Here is a 26,929-nt window from a genome sequence, read left to right on the forward strand (position 1 = left end):
TGGTTTGCATACCCATTGTTGGCTTAGTTACCATATACTGGTAGATATCATACATTGAAATGTCTTTCCTACCCTACGCGCTACCGATGTGATTCTTCTCTGAGCTGCTCCATTCCAAAACACGTTGAGAGCTGCACACGTCCTGCCTGCACATGATATTCTGCCGAAACGAGGTTATGTGCTCGGCACACGAGGCTACTTCATGCAAGATTGCTCTATTGTAATGTATAATTGATAAGTCGTATAACTCCACTACGCTACTTTGATACGCATCCGTAGGGATTCAGTATTCAGTATACGCAACGTCCACCGAAAAACATGTGAGTGTACGGCTTATACCCGTGTATAGCCTCCCCTAGACCACTGGCCCTTTGTGTTTTACTAAGAGCCCCCCCTCCTACATGAGTGACCTGGTATTACGGTTCATCTCCTTTCATGATCACTAACCTGTCACACACTGAAGCCCTATAGGTTCACCACTGTCACACACTGAAGGCCTATAGGTTCACCACTATACTAACCTATCACACACTGAAGACCTATAGGTTCACCACTGTACTAACCTGTCACACTGAAGGCCTATAGGTTCACCACTGTACTAACCTGTCACACACTGAAGGCCTATAGGTTCACCACTATACTAACCTGTCACACACTGAAGACCTATAGGTTCACCACTGTACTAACCTGTCACACTGAAGGCCTATAGGTTCACCACTGTACTAACCTGTCACACACTGAAGGCCTATAGGTTCACCACTATACTAACCTGTCACACACTGAAGACCTATAGGTTCACCACTGTACTAACCTGTCACACTGAAGGACTATAGGTTCACCACTGTACTAACCTGTCACACTGAAGGCCTATAGGTTCACCACTGTACTAACCTGTCACACACTGAAGGCCTATAGGTTCACCACTATACTAACCTGTCACACACTGAAGACCTATAGGTTCACCACTGTACTAACCTGTCACACTGAAGGCCTATAGGTTCACCACTGTACTAACCTGTCACACACTGAAGGCCTATAGGTTCACCACTGTACTAACCTGTCACACACTGAAGGCCTATAGGTTCACCACTGTACTAACCTGTCACACACTGAAGGCCTATAGGTTCACCACTGTACTAACCTGTCACACTGAAGCCCTATAGGTTCACCACTGTACTAACCTGTCACACACTGAAGGCCTATAGGTTCACCACTGTACTAACCTGTCACACAATGAAGATCTATAGGTTCACCACTATACTAACCTGTCACACACTGAAGGTCTATAGGTTCACCACTGTACTAACCTGTCACACACTGAAGGCCTATAGGTTCACCACTGTACTAACCTGTCACACACTGAAGATCTATAGGTTCACCACTATACTAACCTGTCACTAACTGAAGGCCTATAGGTTCACCACTGTACTAACCTGTCATACTGAAGACCTATAGGTTCACCACTGTACTAACCTGTCACACACTGAAGACCTATAGGTTCACCACTGTACTAACCTGTCACACACTGAAGGCCTATAGGTTCACCACTGCCTAACCTGTCACACACTGAAGATCTATAGGTTCACCACTGTACTAACCTGTCACACACTGAAGACCTGTAGGTTCACCACTGTACTAACCTGTCACACTGAAGACCTATAGGTTCACCACTGTACTAACCTGTCACACACTGAAGGCCTATAGGTTCACCCCTGAAGACCTATAGGTTCACCACTGTACTAACCTGTCACACACTGAAGACCTATAGGTTCACCACTGTCACACACTGAAGGCCTATATGTTCACCACTGTACTAACCTGTCACACACTGAAGGCCTATAGGTTCACCACTGTCACACACTGAAGGCCTATAGGTTCACCACTGTACTAACCTGTCACACACTGAAGGCCTATAGGTTCACCACTGTACTAACCTGTCACACACTGAAGACCTATAGGTTCACCACTATACTAACCTGTCACACACTGAAGACCTATAGGTTCACCACTGTACTAACCTGTCACACACCGAAGGCCTATAGGTTCACCACTGTACTAACCTGTCACACACTGAAGACCTATATGTTCACCACTGTACTAACCTGTCACACACTGAAGATCTATAGGTTCACCACTATACTAACCTGTCACACACTGAAGGTCTATAGGTTCACCACTGTACTAACCTGTCACACACTGAAGACCTATAGGTTCACCACTATACTAACCTGTCACACACTGAAGACCTATAGGTTCACCACTGTACTAACCTGTCACACACCGAAGGCCTATAGGTTCACCACTGTACTAACCTGTCACACACTGAAGACCTATATGTTCACCACTGTACTAACCTGTCACACACTGAAGATCTATAGGTTCACCACTATACTAACCTGTCACACACTGAAGGTCTATAGGTTCACCACTGTACTAACCTGTCACACACCGAAGGCATATAGGTTCACCACTGTACTAACCTGTCACACACTGAAGACCTATATGTTCACCACTACTAACCTGTCACACACTGAAGATCTATAGGTTCACCACTATACTAACCTGTCACACACTGAAGGTCTATAGGTTCACCACTGTACTAACCTGTCACACACTGAAGACCTATATGTTCACCACTGTACTAACCTGTCACACACTGAAGATCTATAGGTTCACCACTATACTAACCTGTCACACACTGAAGGTCTATAGGTTCACCACTGTACTAACCTGTCACACACTGAAGATCTATAGGTTCACCACTATACTAACCTGTCACACACTGAAGGTCTATAGGTTCACCACTGTACTAACCTGTTACACACTGAAGGCCTATAGTTTCACCACTGTCACACACTGAAGGCCTATAGGTTCACCACTGTACTAACCTGTCACACACTGAAGATCTATAGGTTCACCACTGTACTAACCTGTCACACACTGAAGATCTATAGGTTCACCACTATACTAACCTGTCACACACTGAAGGTCTATAGGTTCACCACTGTACTAACCTGTCACACACTGAAGGCCTATAGTTTCACCACTGTCACACACTGAAGGCCTATAGTTTCACCACTGTCACACACTGAAGGCCTATAGGTTCACCACTATACTAACCTGTCATACTGAAGACCTATAGGTTCACCACTGTACTAACCTGTCATACGGAAGACCTATAGGTTCACCACTGTACTAACCTGTCACACTGAAGACCTATAGGTTCACCACTGCACAAACATGTCTATAATAGATATGACGGCTGTTAAGAGACTGTATTAATGTATTAAGAAAGGAGTGTATATATTTGGCCTGGTGAAGCGGTTTTACGTTCTGACTGAATGGAAGCTGATAATTAGGAGTTTTTTACTCCACTGGTCTCGGGGAAAAAGTATGAGTCCTCACTGTCCAAGACAGATTCAAGACCAAGTACAAATGTATCCGACACAGAAACAAGACCGAGACACTCAATATGTGAGTTCACTGAGTGTACTGTGAATAGCCTACCTCTCTCTCAACATTTATATGAAGGCCAACAAGGCATAAAACACACCACACACACTACACTAGAGATACACACACATGCAGGCATGCACAAAACACACAGAGGAGAAAGAAAATATACATACACACACACACACACACAAAATGCAGAGAGAGGGGAGGGGGGAGTAGAGAGCAGCCAGTGAGAGGAATAGAGATTAGGAGAGAGACGGTGTTCATAAATGCTTTATATCTACTGAAGGAGCCTTTTGACTGCACAAAAAACCTGTGCCCTTCTCATACTGTCAATAACAACATCCACAAGTCCACACCATCATATTAGACAGAGAGAGATGGGTAGAGAGAGGTGGGTAGAGGGGGGGTAGAGAGAGGGTAGAGGAAAAATAAAAGGGATGAGAGAGAAGACAGGGATGAAGAGGCACGGATGGATGGAGAGGGGTAAGAGAAGAGAGGACTGGCATGGAGGGAGGGGTGAAAAAGAGCAGAACGATTTCATCAGATTGCCGATTGAGTGCAGCCGACGAGGAACAGAATGTTAGCATGGTTTATAAACAGAGAGTAGAAAGAGGGGAGAGAACAATAAAGATGGAGGGAGAGAGCGAGAGAGAGAGAGAGGAATGAAAAGCACTCTTCTGGTTGTGCAGAGCTAGATGGAGGAGATGAAGTGAGAGTGAGAGACGGGAGAGACAGAAATAGATCATACTCAATAAAGCAGGAGAGGAGTGGATTGATAGAGGGGGAAGAGAGTGAGAGACGGGGGTTGGGAGGTACAATCAACCTTAGTGGCCTGTGTTGAAGAGAGTGAGAGACAGGGGTTGGGAGGTACAATCAACCATAGAGGCCTGTGTTGAAGAGAGTGAGAGACGGGGTTGGGAGGTACAATCAACCATAGTGGCCTGTGTTGAAGAGAGTGAGAGACAGGGGTTGGGAGGTACATTCAGCCATAGTGGCCTGTGTTGAAGAGAGTGAGAGACGGGGGTTGGGAGGTACAACCATAGTGGCCTGTGTTGAAGAGAGTGAGAGACGGGGGTTGGGAGGTACAACCATAGTGGCCTGTGTTGAAGAGAGTGAGAGACGGGGGTTGGGAGGTACAACCATAGTGGCCTGTGTTGAAGAGAGTGAGAGACAGGGGTTGGGAGGTACAACCATAGTGGCCTGTGTTGAAGAGAGTGAGAGACGGGGTTTGGGAGGTACAACCATAGTGGCCTGTGTTGAAGAGAGTGAGAGACGGGGGTTGGGAGGTACATTCAGCCATAGTGGCCTGTGTTGAAGAGAGTGAGAGACAGGAGTTGGGAGGTACAACCATAGTGGCCTGTGTTGAAGAGAGTGAGAGACGGGGGTTGGGAGGTACAACCATAGTGGCCTGTGTTGAAGAGAGTGAGAGACAGGGGTTGGGAGGTACAACCATAGTGGCCTGTGTTGAAGAGAGTGAGAGACGGGGTTTGGGAGGTACAACCATAGTGGCCTGTGTTGAAGAGAGTGAGAGACGGGGGTTGGGAGGTACATTCAGCCATAGTGGCCTGTGTTGAAGAGAGTGAGAGACAGGAGTTGGGAGGTACAACCATAGTGGCCTGTGTTGAAGAGAGTGAGAGACGGGGGTTGGGAGGTACAACCATAGTGGCCTGTGTTGAAGAGAGTGAGAGACGGGGGTTGGGAGGTACAACCATAGTGGCCTGTGTTGAAGAGAGTGAGAGACGGGGGTTGGGAGGTACAACCATAGTGGCCTGTGTTGAAGAGAGTGAGAGACGGGGGTTGGGAGGTACAACCATAGTGGCCTGTGTTGAAGAGAGTGAGAGACGAGGGTTGGGAGGTACAACCATAGTGGCCTGTGTTGAAGAGAGTGAGAGACGGGGGTTGGGAGGTACAACCATAGTGGCCTGTGTTGAAGAGAGTGAGAGACGGGGGTTGGGAGGTACAACCATAGTGGCCTGTGTTGAAGAGAGTGAGAGACGGGGGTTGGGAGGTACAACCATAGTGGCCTGTGTTGAAGAGAGTGAGAGACGGGGGTTGGGAGGTACAACCATAGTGGCCTGTGTTGAAGAGAGTGAGAGACGAGGGTTGGGAGGTACAACCATAGTGGCCTGTGTTGAAGAGAGTGAGAGACGGGGGTTGGGAGGTACAACCATAGTGGCCTGTGTTGAAGAGAGTGAGAGACGGGGGTTGGGAGGTACATGTTGAGAAGATTGGATCTTTGACAATATCTCCTTATGTCCACTGTGCCTTCAGACCAGATTAGGACACACAGCACTTTACACTTTACAAATCCACCACAACTAACTGTGGAAAAACGGCTCCAAATTAAATCCTCAAAATGCTGTTCCCTGGCTAACCCTGAACACACTGAGTAGGCTTCCAGCACTGCACTGCTCTCCTATCCAGGCAACTAGCTTCACCACTGAGGCATGCCAATACACCCCCCCCCCCCCCACCCCGTTGTAAAATCCACCTGCAGTCGCTCACTAATTGGACTTGGGTAGACAGCTAACAAAGCGTATGTCTTGTTATGGCAATCTAATTGGCTGTGCTGCTTTAGGAAAGAATGAAATAAATCAGTGTTCTGACTCAGGTCGGCCCGGTCTCTACTGAATCCATTAGAGGAGATAATTGTGTTGGGAGGCAAAGCGTTTGCCCAGCGTTGCCTCAGCGTTGTGGGAGAATGCGGTTGAATTAGAATTGTAACGGTGAATGTGTGCCACTGGAGAGCTGGATGCCCCTGGATACTACAGTGGGAAACCCCAGAGTGGATGTACATGGAGAGTGGTGATGGAGAATCAGATACTGTGAGCTATTATTATATTTCCGCGTGTGTGTTGCTGATATGAGGAGTCGTTCTTTCAGACACCATGTCCAGAGAATTGTGTAGTATATACAACTTGCTAATGAAGACATTACACCCATTTTGTGTGTGTGTGTGTGTGTGCGCGCGCATGTGTGCATGCTGTGCCTCTGTACCCAGGAGGACAGGTGCGATCATTAAGATGAATGACAAAGTATGTCCCCTGCCAACACACACACACACACACACACACACCTGTGCTGTACACACCCGGCTAGACAACAGACGCAAACAAACCTGGGATGCAAACTCTTGGAGAGAGAGGAGGACTGTCTTTGTTTACCCCTCTGGCCCTCTCTCATCCCCCTCTCTCAGTGCTAAATCAAATTCTCTCTCGCTCTCTCCACTCATCTGTTTATTGACTCTTAACACATTAAAGCAACAGCAGCCAAACTAAACTGTCCATACTGCACTGGCCAGTGTTCACACACAGCATCCATCAGATCGTCCAGTCCAGACTCAACTCAACTAGCAGCTGCCCTTCCTGCAGAATAACCATCTAAAGACAACCAGACCACTCAGATGGGAAACACTGTCTACGAACTCACTGGTGTTAAATGCATTCATTGTGCCATCTTTACATGAAAAATATATGAAAACATTTTCTAGAAGCATCAGTAACAGTATGTGTAAGGAGGAATGTGTGTATCAACTGGAAATGTGTATCTACCATCAATAGATTAGAGAAGAATGGAGAGAGAGAAAAATAAAAATAAACTCCACTTCACAAATCCAAATGACTCTAGTAATAGTCAAGAGAGAAGGAGAGCTGTTGACCCGGCCTCTGGATCACCAAGGCTGACGGAGCACACTCCCTCAACCATCTAACTGAGACCACTCTGAAAATATGGTCATTAATTTAAGCTAAACAGACCGGGGGAAAAGGGGCACAGTTTCCTTGACACCAATGAAATCGGAATTGGCTCCTGTGCAACTGTGGAGCCGAGGGGGGCCATTGCGGCTCCACCGTGTGAGAGGGCTCTGACAAGGCCATGTCGCGCTAGAGAGTGCTTACTTAACGACGAGAAAACAACAGCGCCTAAATCCTGGGAATATACAAGCCTAGACAGAGCTCTGTCAAACAGCCAATTTCCTGTTCAATCCAATCCTCCATTTTACAGGCCAGAGAAAGAGAGAGAGCGAGAGATTGTTGAGTGTTTACAGTCTCAAGGAAGAGATGAGAGGCTGTTCTCCCTACTTAAAGTAAAGTGTCTATGAGTGACACTCTCCCACACTTTGACTCATCAACCAGATAAATCAGAGCGACTCAAGGGCTTAGCAACAGAGGAAGACACAATGGAGGAAGAGAGGAGAGGCTGATGAGAGTAAAGTATTGGCCTCATCCGCTACGGAGAAACAGAGAGGAAGAGAAGTCATCCAGAGGTTAGGGACACAGACAGAGGAGGAGATGCGGAGAGATGGAGAGGGAGAAAGGGAGAGCGAGAGAGACACACAAGCATGAACACACTCAGACACACACACATACAAACACATAGCACATGACAGTGAGCTTAGGCCGAATGATTTGATTTAGGCGCGTCCCTGTCTCCTCTTGGCAGACTGGTGAATAGCTGTGTCAAGGCTTGTGGGAGCTTGTGACTCAGAAAGAGAGAGAGAGGGATGGAGAGAGAGATGAGGAGGGAAAAGAGAGAGCAAAACAGAGAGATGCTGTGGGGATGAGGAGGTGAGGGAAAGCGCTTGCTCCTTCTCTTCCATTCTTCCTTTTTAATTTCTTTATTTAATGAAGATAAATAAGATATGACATTAACAGGTGCGTGTCTGCAGAGGCCCTTACCAAAATCTCCTCTCTCTCCGTCTCCCTCTCCCCCATACATCTTCCATCCGCCTACTCCCACTGTCTCCTCAAGCTGCCTGTCATCACAGTGCATTCTGTTGTCTCGCTCTCGCTCTCTGTGTTTGATGTGTGTCTGCTAATGTGGCAGCAGCATTGTCTCATTGTCGGCTCTGCTGCCTCTTTTGTTTTCTCTCTGACTTGACAAGTTCATCAGGAAAAGGCGGATGAGATGAACATGTATATATTAATTGTGTTTTGTATCAAAGACACAGTTTCAGAGAAATATCAGGCTGGAATTGATGGAATTGATACATGTGTACTGTACAGTTTGCCTTTGTGTTCATTGCTTGCTTGTGTATTGTGTAGGATTGCATAAGCAGTGAGTGAGTGATTCTCCATCTTAACTTTGCTCGGCTGAGCGCTCTGGCTGTTGTGTGTGTATGACTGTCTCTCTGCCATACCTTTGCTCTGTGGAGGGTTCTGGCTGCGGTCTCGGAGGATGTTGATCTGATAGACGGCGCCGTAGGGCTCAAACAGCTCCTTCAGCTCCTTCTCTGACCAGGAGCGAGGGATCTGGCCCACGAACATCTTGATGGCGTCTGGGTCGGGCTGGTCCGAATGCTCCAACGCACCGTTCATCTTCCCGGCCGTGCCGTTACTGAAAAGAGACCACAGGGGGGTGCTAGGTTACATAACAGATCATAGAAGCTACACTACCGTTCAAACGTTTTGGGTCACTGAGAAATTTCCTTTTTTTGCCCACTAAAATAACATCAAATTGATCAAAAATACAGTGTAGACATTGTTAATGTTGTAAATGACTTTTGTAGCTGGAAACGGCGTACAGAGGCCCATTATCGGCAACCGTCACTCCTGTGTTCCAATGGCACGTTGTGTTAGCTAATCCAAGTTTATCATTTTGAAAGGCTAATTTAGAAAACCCTTTTGCAAATATGTTTTGCAAACACCTGAAAACTGTTGTTCTGATTAAAGAAGCAATACAACTGGCCTTCTTTAGACTAGTTGCGTATCTGGAGCATCAGCATTTGTGGGTTTGATTACAGGCTCAAAATTGCCAGAAACAAATAACTTTCTTCTGAAACTCGTCGGTCTATTCTTGTTCTGAGAAATGAAGGCTATTCCATGCGAGAAATTGCCAAGAAACTGAAGATCTCGTACAATGCTTGTGTACTACTCCCTTCACAGGACAGTGCAAACTGCCTCTGAGCAAAATATAAAGAGGAGTGGGAGGCCCCGGTGCACAACTGAGCAAGAGGACAAGTACATCAGAGTGTCTAGTTTGAGAAACAGACGCCTCACAAGTCCTCAACTGGCAGCTAAACTTGGATTAGCTAACACAACGTGCCATTGGAACACAGGAGTGATGGTTGCTGATAATGGGCCTCTGTACACATATGTAGATATTCCAGCTACAGTAGTAATTTACAACATGAACAATGTCTACACTGTATTTCTGATCAATTTGATGATAGTTTAATGGACAAAAAATGTGCTTCTCTTTCAAAGACAAGGACATTTCCCAGTGACCCCAAACTTTTGACCGGCAGTGTGGACCTGACATGGAAGATGTGAAAGTACACAGTATTGACATTCTCAGGAAGATGGGAAGGAGAGGTCCACTGGGATAGCAGCTGGTTCAAGGCTGGGTTCACTGTGCAGCCTGTAATGTTCCATGTATGCCCCCCCCCCCCCCCACACACACACACAAAATGTATTTTTTTTAAACATCCCGCACCTTGAAAGTACGTCTTGGAGAACATACATCCACTATTGGACGTCAAGATATCACCTCGCCATTTGCGAGACACTTTAGAACAAAATCATTCTATTAATGAAATTGCGTGGCGTCGGGATGGAGAAGATTCATCCATCACGTAGAGTAGGTGACTTTGACAACACATTACTCCAAAGAGAAGCCATGTGATTATATACATCCGATGATCTATCTCCACACGGTTTAAACAAGGAATTCGACTCCACCTCCTTCCTATAAGCCACATTAAGACTGTTACACAAGCACGCTGTTCCAAATCAGATTTTGCATATCGTTTAATGTGATAGCCCTTCATCGTGGGCTATCACATTAATTGATGTGACATATTTAGGGGAACGGACACCTGCGGCGATTGATTGGTGAAATGTTCTTCGTGCCCTCTCCCGTCCCCTATAATTCTGTCTCTCTTTGTGACTAATATATATACAGGTAGACCAGAGGGACCCTGATTGGCAGATGAGGTACAACCCTGATTGGAGGCACCTGCTGCTCATCTGTTGATTTGACCTACACAATGAAGAAGGCTGTAAAGCTGAAGCGTCTGTGTGCGCTATCCCTGACCTACACAATGAAGAACGCTGTAAAGCTGAACCGTCTGTGTGCGCTATCCCTGAAGCAGTGAAACATTTAAAACCTTGAATAACGAAGTAAGCTTTACGCAACATATATATTTTTTGGTGCGATTATACCTCTTTGTTCAGCTCAAAATGATAAGCAGCACAATCCCTAGTAAGGGGAGCTTCCGTACATACATTATTTAATCCACATAACATGATTTCAAGAAAACACAATTTCCTCGGAGCAAGTAGGCCTAGCGCTCCACTATAAAAGTACAAGATAAAAGAGGACAGCAACACCAGGGAATGTGTGGGTCTGTTTTTTGGTTTTGCTATCCTTGTGGGGGCCAGAAGTCCTCACAAGGAATGTAAAAAAAACAAGGACAATTTAGACAAGTGGGGACATTTCGCCGGTCCCCACAATGAAAAATGGTTAGGTTTAGGGTCACAATTAGCGTTAGGTTTGGAATTAGGGTTAGGGGTTAGGGGTTAGGGGTTAAGGTTAGGGAAAATAGGATTTTGAATGGGAATCAATTGTTTGATCCCCACAATGATAGTAAAACCAATGTGTGTGTGTGTGGTGATGAGCCGAGTGTTGTTGTGTTCATGCAGGTCTGGCTCACTGTAGAAGGGACTTAGTCTGCTGAGTGCTGAGGGCCTGGACTGTGTTACAAAACACTACATGACATGGTACCATAACACACACACACACCATACACTGTTAAAAACACTACATGACATGGTACCATAACACACACACACACCATACACTGTTAAAAACACTACATGACATGGTACCATAACACACACACACACCATACACTGTTAAAAACACTACATGACATGGTACCATAACACACACACACACCATACACTGTTAAAAACACTACATGACATGGTACCATAACACACACACACACCATACACTGTTAAAAACACTACATGACATGGTACCATAACACACACACACACCATACACTGTTAAAAACACTACATGACATGGTACCATAACACACACACACACACCATACACTGTTAAGTCAGTTCATGTTTCTAAAGCCTCTGTAACCTTTCATTTTCATTGCTTCTTTCTCTCTGCTCACGTCGTCCATGTCACGAATCACATTCAATAGTCCTAGTGTGTGTCAAATAAAAACATTGGCAAGCTTTTTAAAAGAGAAAATGTGCAATGTGCACACAAACACACACACACACACACACACACACACACACACACACACACACACACACACACACACACACACACACACACACACACAACTCCCTGAGGGAACAATCTGGGATCACAATGGCTTGTTTTACATCTTAACGATTTCTCTAAAACGTCCGCCAGCCTCGAACAATCAGCACAGTTGCCATTGATCCCAGGGCCAGCTGCATGAATAGGGCTAGAACGTACCAGCACACACACAGTCTCAGTCTCCACTTCAGCCTGCGGTGCCACGGAACCAGACTACAAACCCAAACTAAACAAGCTAAAGTCCATGTGCTGCTTTTATCACTCTACTTTCCCTGTTGTTATTCTCCACAGGAGAAAGGAGAGAGCATTATCTTGAGAGGCAGAAACAAAACATGCCCAAATCCCTTGCTTGGCTAGCTGACAGGCGTAATACCACTCTATAAAGCTCAGGAGGAGAGAGAGAAAAGGAGGGAGGGAATCAAAAAAGTGAAGAAGCGAGAAGGAAGGAGGAGGGGAATAAAACGAGAGAACGAGGGATGGAGGGAGAACATACAGACCTTTGAACACGGCCCATCCATCTCCTGCAGAAAGAGCCCAGGCGTTCGGCAGAAACGCCCAATTCTTTAAAGGACTTAAAGGACATGTCAAATAAATGACCAAGCCAGAGAACGAGGGAACGAGCAAACGAGTGCCAACGGTCCCCGCGGCAACCCCTCCACTGTAAGCTGGACGATAAATCCCAGCCACAGCGCCGAGGGGACCGGGCAGGAGTTACGGCCCCAATGAACACCAAGCGTTACGCCAACGTTCACACTCATAAAGCAGAGTGTTGCTTGAACGTTAGACATTTAAAAACGGGAGATGAACGGCTCCCCTGGCACACAGCACAGCCATGACACCTGCAGTATATCCATCCCAAAACACCCCAGGCTGGAAGCACAACAACCCACTAACACACTCTGTGTAAAAGGCTTGTTAGTGTGTGTGTGTGTGTGTGAGTGAGTGAGTGAGTGAGTGAGTGAGTGAGTGAGTGTGAGAGAGAGAGAGAGAGAGAGAGAAACAATTCCCCTTTGTTGTGTGTTTGTTTGAGGTCTATAGGGATGAGGCACAATACGCCTTTGAACCATTCACCCTGCCCATCACAGCCCCCACTGCCAACATGCCCCATTACACAGCCATGCACGGACATACGGCTCTATGAATGCTTTTAAAACGTCATAATCTGTTATAAGATACACACTGCATGACCGTGGTCTCTGTGGGTTGGTGATGGCTGTGAGAAAGTGACTGTTCAGTATAAAGGAATGAGCTTCTCTCCCCTTCACCCCTGCAGCCCTGGCTGACAAGGTGTTATTGCAGTCAGTGTGTGAGTGAACCTGAAACAGCAGGAGTGTGTCCCGGGGCACAGATTAAGTCATTGAGTGGATCAACTCCTGCCATAGCCTCTCCTTCTCTCCCTCCTTCCCTCCTTCTCCCCTCTCTCTCCCCCTCTCAATTTGAGCCAATTGTCTGCCTTAATGGCTTAACTATTGCTTCCATCACTCCAGTCTCCTTTGCAGCACAGGGCCGTGACTGAGGGGTGATCTACAGTCTTAGCCAAGGACTGTGTGTGTGTGTGTGTGTGTGTGTGTGTGTGAATTCCTTGGCAGGGACCATTATGAGACCTTCCCCCTCTCTATAAAGTAGAGCAGCTGAGTGATCCGGTGTTTGTGTGTGTGTGTGTGCGTGTGCCTCCGTCTCAATTGCACTATGGGTTTAAACACAATAGAGAAAGTTCAACTTTCCCAGCAGTACCAGACAGTGGCAGGAAGATAGCTGAGCTGGCTGTGAACCAGTGAAGCATCTATAAGAGAGATTCTAACATAAATGCTATTCACACCTCAGATGTGCACCATTAGGGATATAGATCAGAATGTTATTGGCTGCTGGTAGCATATACAAAGCTAAAATTCGATAGGAGGATGTGTTTACCAAAAACAGTGCTGTCTTGAGTACAATTTTTCAGCTGGAAAGGCCACCGGTAACCTTACACAACTATATTACATTCAGAGAGAGGAGATGTCTGACCTGACTGGGAAAAACCTAGGCTCTAGTTCCTAGGTATTCCTAGTGAATCCTGTACACAGTAGGAGGGACTCTGTCTCAGTCACATCAATGCAGGGAGGAGAGTGGCAGACGCCCATGGGAGAGAGAGAAACAGGCAGAGAGAGAGAGACGAAGAGACGGAGCGAGAGATGGATGCAGGTGAGTGGGGCCAGCAGTAAGCACAGCTTTGAGCACAGCATGGCCTCTCGGATTCGCTGACACACACACACACACACACACACACACACACACACACACACACACACACACACACACACACACACACACACACACACACACACACACACACACACACACACACACACACACACACACACACACACACACACTGTCGTTTGGGGAAAGTGGCTCTGGTACACCCTGCTGTTCTTTCCCTCTGTTTTCATTTCCACTTGAACACACACACACACACACAAACGTACACACAGACCGACACACCCACCCACATCAATCAAACATCTCTCCAACACACGCACCTCCATTCCACTCCTGGACATCAATGGAGTTGTCCCATGGTAGGCCCCTCTGACGCTAGTCATCAGAACATGGTTGGAGGTGGTGTAACCGTCCCACATGAGGAACTAATCTAGTAGACAACAAGAGTGAGAAACATCAGTCTCAGCTCAGACCAAATGACAACGACTACAACAGTGACTGCAACAGCGACTACTACAACAACGACTACAACGACCACTACTACAGCTATAAAACTCCTATCGCTACTCCTGCACCACTAGACCAAATGACTGTCGATACACCCTAGAGTAGAGCAGACTTATCAAGGGCCATGGAAATGGCCACCCAACTCCTTTGTTGACAGGTATGGGAACGTTTGAATTAGTGTGCTTAGTTTGACTCAGAAAATGTAGGCTAATGAGTAGGCCCTTAATGGACTGATCCAACAATAAAACAAGGCAATAAAGTATCTTATATAACGGGAACAAGCTTTCAGGAGCTGCGGTTGAACAGTGAAAGGTATTCTTTGGTGCATTCTGGTCTATTGAGGCATTGCAATACAGTGAGGATCACCTCCCACGACTGGTGTGCAGGAAGAAATGACACAGGCAAGAGAGAAACATCATGGGAATGCACAGACAGAGTTCTCATTATTACGTGCACTCTGTGTGTGTGTGTGTGTGTGTGTGTGTGTGTGTGTGTGGAAGAGAGAAGTTGCTGAGTGTGTCCTCAGTATTGCTCATCGCTGTCGCCCACACACAGCCTGTATACTTCAGACTGAACAGCCTGGAGAAATCATCAACCTGAGAAACATATTCACTCAAACAGCAGTTCCAGCATAATACAACTGTCATAAAGCCCCTTCATAGTCTCTCTCGTTACTTCCTGTCCCACTGCTCTGAATGACTTCTATATGAATGATGCTTTAAGCACAACTTTTGACGGATTGTTTTTTAAAGCCTTAATGTGTATGTATGTCAGGAGGGGGGGGGGGGGGGGTTGAATCCCCATACACAGCTATTAGTCCAGGCCTGCAATCCCCAGGAGGGTAGAATAATTAGGGAGGTCTAAACCACAAAGCCAGGATTGGCCAAATCCCAGCAACACCAAATTGACTCTGTAATGTCTAACATCCTCCTCCTTCTTTTCCTCCACCTCCCTTCCCCCCCATCCCATCCCGCTCTCTCCCCCAAACCCTGTTACCATAGTTTATAGTGCATATTTATACCCCAAACCATTGGTTACCAAATATTTTATGAGTAGACTTTGCTATTCTGTCTTTTTCTCTATAAATCATTTTTGTTGTTGTTGTTGTTATTTAACTAGGCATGTCGGTTAAGAACAGATTCTTATTTACAATGACAGCCTACACCGGCGACGCTGGGCCAGTTGTGTGCCGCTCTATGGGACTCCCAATCACTGCTGGTTGTGATACAGCCTGGAATCGAACCAGGGTGTCTGTAGTGACGCCTCTAGCAATGAGATGCACCACTCAGGAGCCCACATGGGGATATTATGTTGATATCCCTAATATTCAATGAACATGAGCATAAATATTTTATATATAGATATATATATTTTTTTAGATTTAAGTTGATTCAAACGCAATAAAACTGCAGTTTTGGTGCCTCTACTACAGCCGTGGTGCCTTTACCAAGATTAGAAACTATTCTGAAGAATTAGAAACCGCTGTATTCTCTCCAAGACGTTTGGAGTGGATAGGTAGTCAGTGATGCAGAGCGGGAAGAAGAAGACCAGGGTTGAGGGATATCTGGGATAGAAGACCTACCTAAATGCAAACAAATGAGGGAGAAGAAGATTATTATTGGGCGACTACTCGTGAACTTCTGGGTGAGGGCGTTCTCATATTGTTGGTTATTATAAAACCAAGCAAAAACACACCTGATTTAACTGATCATGTCTTGATTGAAGTGTTGATTAGTTGAATCAGGTGTGAACAGGAAGACAAGAACAAAAGTCCACATTGATCTCTGTGGATATGATTGGACCCTCAGTTTGTACGTTTTTTAAACATTTGGAAATGAAATCAAATAGGTTATTTAAGAGGTGGGTTTATTTGGAGCACCCATGGGTTTAAAAGGGTACATTTCGTACCCATTAAGCCCAGCCCGGACTTTTCAGACATAAACAAATATTGTATGTGAAGTCAGAAAACTTCACGAGAGATTCATACTTCATTTTATCTCCACTTTTCTTCCAGAAATAAGGACAGTGTGTGTTCGAAATGTCTGAACGTATATTTTGGTGGGTTTAATATGTGCATGTACACCACCCTCTCTCATCAACTCCCGTTCCCCTCCCACCAATCTCTCACATGGTTGAGAGATGAGAGGCCCTGTGTGTGTGTGTGTGTGCCTTGTAGTTAGCGCGCGTGTGTGCGTGTGAGGGGCAATGGGCTGTGATTGCCTGGCGTAGCTGGCCAGTGCTCTGCCAAAACTCATCATCCGACTCACCGGCGGCGAAAGCGTCTCATTTGGCTAATGCTGCTCCACACACCGGGCCAAGGAACCAGGACAGACAGAGATCAGAGAGAGACAGTACCACCACTACTAGGCCCTGATGATGTATTTAAGGGTTGCAGTGTTTCTTTCACACTCCATCCCAAGGTCAGGGGGCCTTCGTGTGTTTGATGAAGCCTGATGTGGAGCGGTCTATAACAGCGGTATTACTGGGAACAGGAGAGTAGGCGGAGGACAGAGTAACACTTAACACCTTGACTGCTGTGTGTGGCTTGCTTCAACAAGGACCCCCGTGCTCTTTCCTACACCTCGGTCGTAACTCCTGAACAACGGAGAGGTGAGGAGGTGAACACAGACAAAGAGGAGGAGGACAAAGGGAGCGAGAGGAGATAAAAGAGAAGGATCGAGCTAAGAGAGAAGGGAGGGAGAGGGATGGAGGGAGGGAGAGATACAGAATAATAGATTATCAGGCATGTGTTGCCAAGAATCTAAAGAGTGTAAGCCGCAGAGAGAAGACGACTGTTGGGATCCAGTTCACAAACTGTATTGATTGAACATGATCACTTGCATTCTATTGGGTTCAGTAGACCTCACAACGCAATTATGTCCCATTGTCAACAGTGCTTTGGGGAGTTTAGACTCAGAGTACTGACTGCTGCTACTATGGTTCTCTCTGTACCAGAGGAAGATGGATAAAGTGGCTATCGTCGTTTATTAACATTGGTAAAGCAGGTTTCTTCTCGTCATGCCAATACAGCCTGTGGAATTGAGAATGGCCCATGTTTCTCACGGTGTCAGACTAAAGGGGAATTGACACATACAGCAAGGGCGGGCGGACACACACGAGCACACACATACAGGCACGCGCCCACACCTCCCTCCCCCGGCTGTGTAAATGTGTTGTTCCGAGAGAAAGCTGCAGGTGTTCCTGTGTGGAGGACAGGCAAAAACCTTGGCTGACACTTTAATACACCCCCATTACTGGTAACACCACCTCCACAGACACACAGAGAGAAAAGAGAGAGGAGAGGACAGATAGGGGGGGTCGAGAGAGGGTAAAATTGAAGCATGAGATGGTAGAGAGAAAGAGAGAGGGGGTTGAGGGCTAAAGGTGGGCCGAGAACAGGAGTGAAACAGACAGCAGGAAGGAAGGAAGCCATTTGTTGGTCAGTCAGCCTAAGAGGGTAACAGAGTTTTGAGACACAGTGTTTACCTCTCTGCTTTTAACCTCCCCTGCAGAGCACACAGACAGGGCCAGAGGAGAAACTACACTGAACAAAAATAGAAACGAAACATGTAAAGTGCTTCATGAGCTGAAATGAAAAATCCCAGAGAAATGTTCCATGCACAAAAAGCTTATTTCTCTGTAATGTTGTGCAAAATTTAGTTTACATCCCTTTCAGTGAGCATTTCTCATTTGCCAAGATAATCCATCCACCTGACATCAAGAAGCTGATTAAACAGCACGATATTTACATAGGTGCACCTTGTGCTGGGGACAATAAAAGGTCAAACAATGCCACAGTTGTCTCAAGTTCTTAGGGAGCGTGCAATTGGCATGATGACGGCAGGAATGTCCACCGGAGCTGTTGCCAGATAATTGCATGATCATTTCTCTACCATAAGCTGCCTCCAACATCGTTTTAGAAAATTTGGCAGTACGTCGAACCGACCTCACAACCCCAGACCACATGTAAGCACGCCAGCCCAGGACCTCCACAGCCGGCTTCCGGCTTCTTCACCTGTGGCATCGTCCACAGGGGGGGGGGGGGGGGGGGGGTATTTCTGTGTGGAGAAAAACTATTTTTGATTGGCTGATTGGCTTTCCATGGCTGCGCCCCAGCCCAGTCATGTGAAATCCATAGATTAGGGCCGGATGAATGTATTTCAATTGACTGATATCCTTATATTAACTGTAACTCAGAATCTAACACATTTTGCTTTCTATTTTTGTTCAGTATACATCAAAATGACCACAGACCAGAGTGAGTGTTTATTTCTCCGTACAAAACATTAAGAACACCTTCCTAATATCGAGTTGCACTCCCTTTTGCCCTCAGAACATCTTCAATCACTGGGACATGGACTCTACAAGGTGTCGAAAGCGTTCCACAGAGATTCTGGCCCATGTTGACTCCAATGCTTCCCACAGTTGTGTCAAGTTGACTGGATGTCCTCTGGGTGGTGGACCATTCTTGATACACACGGGAAACTGTTGAGAGTGAAAAACCCAGCAGCGTTGCAGTTCTTGACACAAACCGGTGTGCCTGGCACCTACTACCCCCCCCCCCCCTCTAAATCCTTCTTAATGTCACACCCTGATCTGGTTCAGCTGTCCTTGTGATTGTCTCCACCCCCTCCAGGTGTCGCTTATTATCCCCGGTCTATATATCCCTGTGTTTCCTATCTCTTTGTGCCAGTTTGTCTTGTTTGCCAAGTCAACCAGCGGTTTTCCTTGCTCCTATTTTTCTCCAGTCTGTTTGTTTCCAGTCCTCCTGGTTTCGAACCTTGCCTGTCCTGACTACCAGCCTGCCTGACCACTCTACCTGGCCTAACTACCAGCCTGCCTGACCACTCTACCTGTCCTGACTACCAACCTGCCTATCCCCTTGTACTGTTTTGGGTTCTGACCTGGTTTATGAACTCTGGCCTGTCCTGACTACCAACCTGCCTATCCCCTTGTACTGTTTTGGGCTCTGACCTGGTTTATGAACTCTGGCCTGTCCCCGACCTGCCTTTGCCTACTCCCTTTGTTATAATAAATATTGGAGCTCCACCATCTGCCTCCTGTGTCTGCATTTGGGTCTCACCTTGTGCCCTTATACTATAAACTGTCTCCTCCCCTTCATCTACACTGACTGAAGTGGATTTAACAAGTGACATTAATACGGGATCATAACTTTTTTCGAATCCAGGCTGTATCACAACTGGCCGTGATTGGGAGTCCCACAGTGCGGCGCAGTACTGGCCCAGCGTCGTCTGGGGTTCGGCCGGGGTCGGCCGCCATTGTAAGTACGAGTTTGTTCTTAACTGACTTGCCTAGTTAAATAAAGTTTCAATAAATCAAAAAGAGCAGGTGTTCCTAATGCTTTGTAGACTCAGTGTCTACGTCATGTCTCTGGTGAGATACTGTATTTCACAGGGAGCTGAAGGGTATTTGAGCTCTGGTGCTCTGTCTCCCTCTACATTAAAAACACACACAAGACAGCATTGACCTAACCAGTGTAGCATTTTGTCCACGCGAACACACCACACACACCCAGTCTAATTCTCCAGTGTCTTGTCACAGAATGTGTTCAGGTCCAATATTTCTCAGGCATGAATAATTTTATAGGTGGATTAACGTGTACTTTAAACCACATCACTGTGCAGCTGTGCTGTTCCCTCTCTTTCTCCCTCTCCCTCTCCCGCTTCTTCTTCCTCCTCCTCCTCCTACTCTCTCTGTTTGTGTTTCATTCCCTCAGAGTTCCATCAACATCTAGACCACAGTCACTTCCACAATGTTTCAATGGATTTCCAGAAACACTGTTTCAGAAAAGCCCAAACAACAGTAGTGGTGACAGAGCGGTTAGGAAGGCAGGAGCGTGGAGATGATAGACCAGTCTCCATTCCCGCACGGGGCAGCGGACACCAGGGAAAGTCACATCCCGTGCCTGGGAACGCCAGAACATGACCTAATCCCTGTCATCCCCTTATTATCTCGATAATGGCGCTTGGGGCGGAGCTGAGACGGTGATGCCATTAGTGGATATTAGGGCGGGGCGCACGTTTTCATTGGGCTTTATGGGCTGGAAGAACTTTGTCATGCATACCAATTAGCACTGAGGAACAGATGGCTCAATGCATGTGCTGCTGCCTACATCTCAACACGCGACAACAACGACCTCGTCAAACACACGCAGCTGCACTCACCCGTATACACCACGGAGACAAAGCAGAAACCTCTCTCACACACACACACACACACACACACACACACACACACACACACACACACACACACACACACACACACATACACACACACACAGTAAAACTAGCAACCCTAAACCCTCTGAAGAGAGCACAGGCATGTTGATAAAGCAGAGGATGCAGCATCTCTCCTCTCCTGTTATCTGGTTCTCTCCTCTCTTCCCGACATCCCCCTCTCCTCTGCTCCTCTATCACGTCTCCTCCCATCCCAGGTCATGACCTACAGAGAAACCGCCCGGGAACGGGCTGCTCTAAACTCTCTCTGAGGAGAGGACCATATGCTGACTGTAAGCTGGGGAGTGTGTGTGTGTGTGTGTGTGTGTGTGTGTGTGTTAGAACAGGGAGTATCTCTATGTGAGGTCTATAGAGCTGAAAGATGGTTTCTCAGCCTTTAACTATATTTTAACCTTGACTGTATGAATGAGGTGGTACTATTCAACCATCTTCTTTTGTCAGACAGTAGATGCACACAGTGGATAAGCAATTACACATCAGAAAACCAATTCAGTCCTTCCCTCTCTTGTCTGCTTCCATCTGTCTCACGTCCTATAGACACAGGGGAGGACACTGATAGACGGGGTGAATAGGGTTGTGTGTGAACCTTGTTTGTGAACTGTGTGTGTGCGCGCGGGAGGGCACAGGTGTGCGTCGCCCCATTGAGCGCTTTATGCTAGCGAGCGCCGTAGCGCCGACGTTAGCAACGGCTCAGTGGGTTTGAATGGCGACGCGCTAGCGTAGCAATCCCAAAGCCCATTGATCTGTCTCTCACACACATAACAGAGAGAGGAGAGGAGCTCTGATTCTCTAGGACTACGAGGATGCATGAGACGCACAGAGAGCGAAACACACAGGAGTGTACATGGGGGTAAGTACACGGAGGTAAAGTGAGTGTATAGGAATAACTATTCTAGGTTAACTGCCTTAGACAAGGGGGTTATGCTCAGAGTCGCCCCTAAGCACAAACTTAGAATCAGTTTATACCACCCCAAGTTCTAACCTTAATCATTAGGTGATTAAAACATAAACTGACCTTAGATCAGCACTTAGGGTTACGGCGTGCATTAAGTGTGTACCAGGCTACTGTGATACGGTGTGACTGGTGGGTGTATATTTAGTCATGTTGTTCCATTTCAAACCCATTATGGGTACCTTCGGGACCAGGGGGATTTGACAACAGCTGCTGACCCTAACGACAGAGAGAACATCACACACACACACACACACACACACTTTCCGCTTTCCATGTTGTCTGTTGTCTGTGGCTTGTGAGGTGTGGAAACACTTTGTAGCTTTTATGAATTTTGTCAGGCGCCTTTTTGTCCTATGTTGCTCTGTCTGTATGCTACGTCTTGCTTGTCCTATGTTGCTCTGTCTGTATGCTACGTCTTGCTTGTCCTATGTTGCTCTGTCTGTATGCTACGTCTTGCTTGTCCTATGTTGCTCTGTCTGTATGCTACATCTTTCTTGTCCTATGTTGCTCTGTCTGTATGCTACGTCTTGCTTGTCCTATGTTGCTCTGTCTGTATGCTACGTCTTGCTTGTCCTATGTTGCTCTGTCTGTATGCTACGTCTTGCTTGTCCTATGTTGCTCTGCGTTTGCTCAGTGCTCAATTATTGTCTATATTGTAATTGTTTTTAATAACCTGCCCAGGGAGTCCGGTTGAAAATTAGCCGGCTGGCTAAAACCGGCACTTTTACTGAAACGTTGATTAATGTGCACTGTCCCTGTAAAAATAAAATGAACTCAAACACAGACACACACACACACCCTACTAGTGGCTCCACTCTTCACTTTCTCCTCTCTCCATCTCCATCTCCTCTTTCTCCTCTCTCTCTTTCTCCTCTCTGCAGTGGAAGAGGCATCACAAAGATCTTTGTGTTCAGGATGAGGGTCGAATGCTGAGACGGTAGTACCTCACATCTGCCTCCCACTCCCAGACTCCATCCCCACGTGTGTGTGTGTTTCCACACTCCAGACTTGGAAATACCCCCAGGCATAACCAAAAACACACTTCAGAATGTTTGAGTGCTTTCCAACCTCATTAATTGACTAGGGCAAAATTAAACAGGGACAATTATAGCAACTGGAGCATGCCGGAATGGAGCATGCCGGAATGGAGCATGCCGGAATGGAGCATGCCGGAATGGAGCATGCCGGAATGGAGCCTTAGTGTGTGTGTGTGTGTGGTGTGTGTGTGTGTCTCCCCACTCCTCCTACAAGGCTTGGTTCTGCAGGTAATTAGTGGATTCGTGGTCTAATTAATAGCCTATGAATAGCTGATCTGGGCTCAGTGCTTCAAGGTTAGACACCTGTAGTATTGATGGAAACCAAGCTGTTTCTCAGGGTTTATTCAATTACACACTTAAAGTAAATACAGTATTGGCAGCCAGCAGACTCACATCTGTGAACCTGGAGAGAGAGAGGGAAGGGAGGGATGGAGAGGAGGGAGGCTGTTCTTGGAGAAAGAGAAAGCGAGAGCATGCAATCAGGCAGTTGGAAGAAAAGCCAGCGAGCTGGAGAAGACGTGTGGAGAGTCCAACGATGATGATGTCAGAGCAATTAGGGAACACGCACCAATCACTGGGGAACCAATGACATGAGACAAAGAACATTCTACAGAGTCAATTATTCAATCATACAGGCACCTGGCAACAGGGAGAGAAGAAGAAAGGCAGGGATAGATGGAGAAACAGATGATGTGAGGCCCCGACTATGAGAAGGGGTGTGTGTGAATGTACAGGAGTGTGTGAGCCCACCAACAAATCAATAAGCAGGATCCACGGTGGTTTGTTAAGAGTAATTGCCATGGATTTTAAAAAGGGAGGTTTACATAACTAGTCCTCTTGTTTTAAGCCTGTTTCTCCCAGAAAGTAGGCTTCCCTCTACCAGACACTTCGTATTGATATTACACTGCTGCACTGTATGTGCTGAAGATAAATTAGCCCATTAAATGACAGCATGATAAAGTATTATGGAGAAACTTGCAAGCAGATGATATTATCTGAAGGTTCCCACTGGGCACAGACGTCAATTCAACGTCTATTCCACGTTGGTTCACCGTAATTTCACTGAAATGAAGTGAAAACAACGTTGATTCCACCAGTGTGTGCCCAGTGGGTTGTAACGTTAAAGACAACTCCATCTTCTCTGACAGCTCTGCATTTGGTCTACCCGTGAGCTAGGTGTGATGGCATGGGGGAACTGACATGTGAGTGAGTGGCTGTGTGTAAATGAGCGAGTGGGTGGTGTTCTCACAGTCAAATTAAACTGGGGCCCTGAATGTGGAACAAAGGACTGCATCGCTATTGGAGACACACCACACAGAGAGAGAGAGAGAAAGAGGAGGGGGGGGGGCGAGAGAGAGAGGGGGGGGGGGGGGCGAGAGAGAGAGGGGGGAGCAAGAGAGGGAGAGAGAGAGAGAGAGAGAGAGAGAGAGAGAGGGGGGGGGGGAGCAAGAGAGAGAGAGAGATCACATATATCTGGAGTTTAACCTCAGGGAATACAGGACTCCTGTAGAAAATCAGTTCACGTCTAACAGAAAGAAGGAGAGAGGGAGGAGGGGGAGGGACGGAGAGAGGGAGGAGGGGGAGGGACGGAGAGTGGGAGGAGGGGAGGGACGGAGAGAGGGAGGAGGGGGAGGGACGGAGAGGGAGGAGGGGGAGGGACGGAGAGGGAGGAGGGGGAGATGTGGAGAGAGGGAGGAGGGGGAGGGACGGAGAGGGAGGAGGGGGAGGGACGGAGAGGGAGGAGGGGGAGGGACGGAGAGAGGGAGGAGGGGGAGGGACCGAGAGGGAGGAGGGGAGGGACGGAGAGGGAGGAGGGGGAGGGACGGAGAGGGAGGAGGGGGAGATGTGGAGAGAGGGAGGAGGGGAGGGACGGAGAGGGAGGAGGGGGAGGGACGGAGAGGGAGGAGGGGGAGGGACGGAGAGAGGGAGGAGGGGGAGGACCGAGAGGGAGGAGGGGGAGGGACGGAGAGGGAGGAGGGGGAGGGACGGAGAGAGGGAGGAGGGGGAGGGACGGAGAGAGGGAGGAAGGGGAGGGACAGAGAGAGGGAGGAAGGGGAGGGACGGAGAGGGAGGAGGGGGAGGGACAGAGAGGGAGGAGGGGGAGAGAGAAAGACAAGACAGTGAGCGAGGATAAGAAAAGAGAAGCGGGACAGAGAGGGGAAGGAAAGATTAGACAGACGGAGAGATTGAGAGAGATTGATGCTTGTAATGATTAAATGGATGGGGGAGAGACGAGAGAGAGAGGCCTACACGTTACTCATCTCCATGACGTGCTGCTGCCACCTTGGGCGCCGCCGCAACATCCCTATGCCCTGCGTCGCTCTCCATCTCGCTCTCCCTTCCTTTCCCTCCGTCACTCTCCTTCTCAAATCAAATGTTATTTGTCACGTGCCGAATACAACTGGTGTAGGCTTTACCGTTAAATGCTTGCTTACGAGCCCTTCCCAACGATGAGAGTTTCCAAATAATATATATATTGTAAACACTGCGTCTCTCTCTCTCTCACACAGGTTGAAAGCTGAACACACACTCACCTACAGTAACATTCTTTGTGTTGTACACATCCTATCCCAGGTCTCCCTCTCTCTCTCTCTCCCTCCTCCAGTGCTGCAAAACTGCCAGATGGGCCTTATCCCAGTTGAAATAAGTGAGCCTGGTGCTGCATTAGACAAATGTGTAGTTATGGTTGTGTACTGTAGGCAGACAGAGAGCCTACATACTGTAATGCTACCTTGGACCAACAAAAGCCAGCCAGCATGTACACATACTTTACACTGCAGACACATGCTCATGATTGACAGCTCTGAACGTGTGTGTGTGTGTCTCTGAATGTGTGTGTCTCTGAATGTGTGTGGGTGTGCTCAATTTGCCTGACGGGTCTGCTGAGACTTCTTGGATAGCGATTACTGTCCTCCCAGACAGTCTCATTTCCTATTTTCATGACAACATCCTCCCCCTCACCCCACCAACCACTGTTCCCCTTTCTACCCAAGTCCATAGGGATCCCCTCCCCTTTTCTCTCCAGGCCCATTCAGTTGCTTAAAATGTCTGAACGGGACAACAAAGGAAAACACACGATAACAAAGCAAGGTTGGGGTTGTATTGTGTGTGTTGTAGTAGCATACACTGTTTAAAGTCTGTTCTGTCTTTGACTGTTCTGGGCTGCAGTCACTAAACATCAGTTTAACACCCCCAGTACACACGGGCACGAAAGAGACAGATGATGAAGCAGGGGAAGGAGAGAGAGAGAGAAACACAAAGAGAGAGAGAGAGTGAGAGAGAGATGAGCTGGGCTAGCACTGCATGCTAATGTTATGTAGATGAAGACGCTAAGCTAAGTACAGGCTGACAGCCATGGCAAGTAAACCTCTGCAGCATAGGCTAATGCTAGCTGCCAGAACCTGCCCCCATCCATGTGTGTGGATGTGTGTGGATGTGTGTGTGAAGGGCATTTACCAGCCGCCTAACATTCACAGACCAGGCAAAAAAGACAGCGAGAAGGAAAGGGAGAAGTGACAGGGGAAAGGTTAGATGTTAACACCACACACCAACACAGACTGGGCAGGAGAGACCAGTACGTACGTACATTCGTTGTCTGTCTGTCTGTCTGTCTGTCTCGGTCTGCTGTGTTTGACCACTAACTGTGCTGGGCGAGTAGTGATTAGTGAGCGGTTTGGCCCAGACAGGGTTTAAACACGGTCGTGACCAGGTAAACACAAGCAGAAGTGTGTATGTTTAGAGTGAATGTCTGTCTGTCTGCCTGTCTGTCTGAACATCTGGGTGTCTGACTGGACTGTGCCTGTGGGTCCCAGAGGAAACTACCCTGCAGAGATATAGACCTGTACCACTGCCAGGACCCCCCCTACTTAAAATCATTCAAATACTTTGAGCGTTTGCTTTAGCCTCCATGGAGTTCAAGAAGTGCGGGGTTTGCAGTATACGGACTGTACTATTGGTCCATTAAACAAGGCAAGCTTAATCAACCACAGATACTTTTTAATTGTATTTGAACCCGGATCTGAACCACAACGTACCTTCCAGCTTCACGTGAAAGTCAGTCACTTGAATACAAGCAAAAATAGTTAATATCACGTTACAAACCCATTACAACTTCATTAAGGTCATGTCACTGCTAATATCGCCGACATTAATTTAGCCCAAATGACGAAACCAAACAACACAAACCTAAAGCCTTTCAGAGTCGTCATAGATCAACAGTC

At 47.2% G+C, this 26,929-nt stretch overlaps 1 protein-coding gene across 20 annotated transcripts in view; it reads right to left on the reverse strand.

Annotated features, from left to right (window-relative positions):
• Positions 1-26,929, reverse strand: part of LOC109896717 (CUGBP Elav-like family member 2) — a 137,546-nt gene that overhangs the window by 76,934 nt on the left and 33,683 nt on the right. For 19 of the 20 annotated variants that reach the window (XM_031831729.1, XM_031831731.1, XM_031831727.1 and 16 more), the window contains exon 2: positions 8,597-8,793. In XM_031831729.1, the coding sequence (XP_031687589.1) occupies positions 8,597-8,793 (197 nt within the window). Of the gene's footprint in view, positions 1-8,596; positions 8,796-26,929 lie in introns of those variants that run through there. The other variant, XM_031831743.1, reaches the window with a different exon arrangement.

The sequence above is a fragment of the Oncorhynchus kisutch genome, linkage group LG9, assembly GCF_002021735.2.
Source record: "Oncorhynchus kisutch isolate 150728-3 linkage group LG9, Okis_V2, whole genome shotgun sequence".
NCBI classification, from domain to species: Eukaryota; Metazoa; Chordata; class Actinopteri; order Salmoniformes; family Salmonidae; genus Oncorhynchus; species Oncorhynchus kisutch.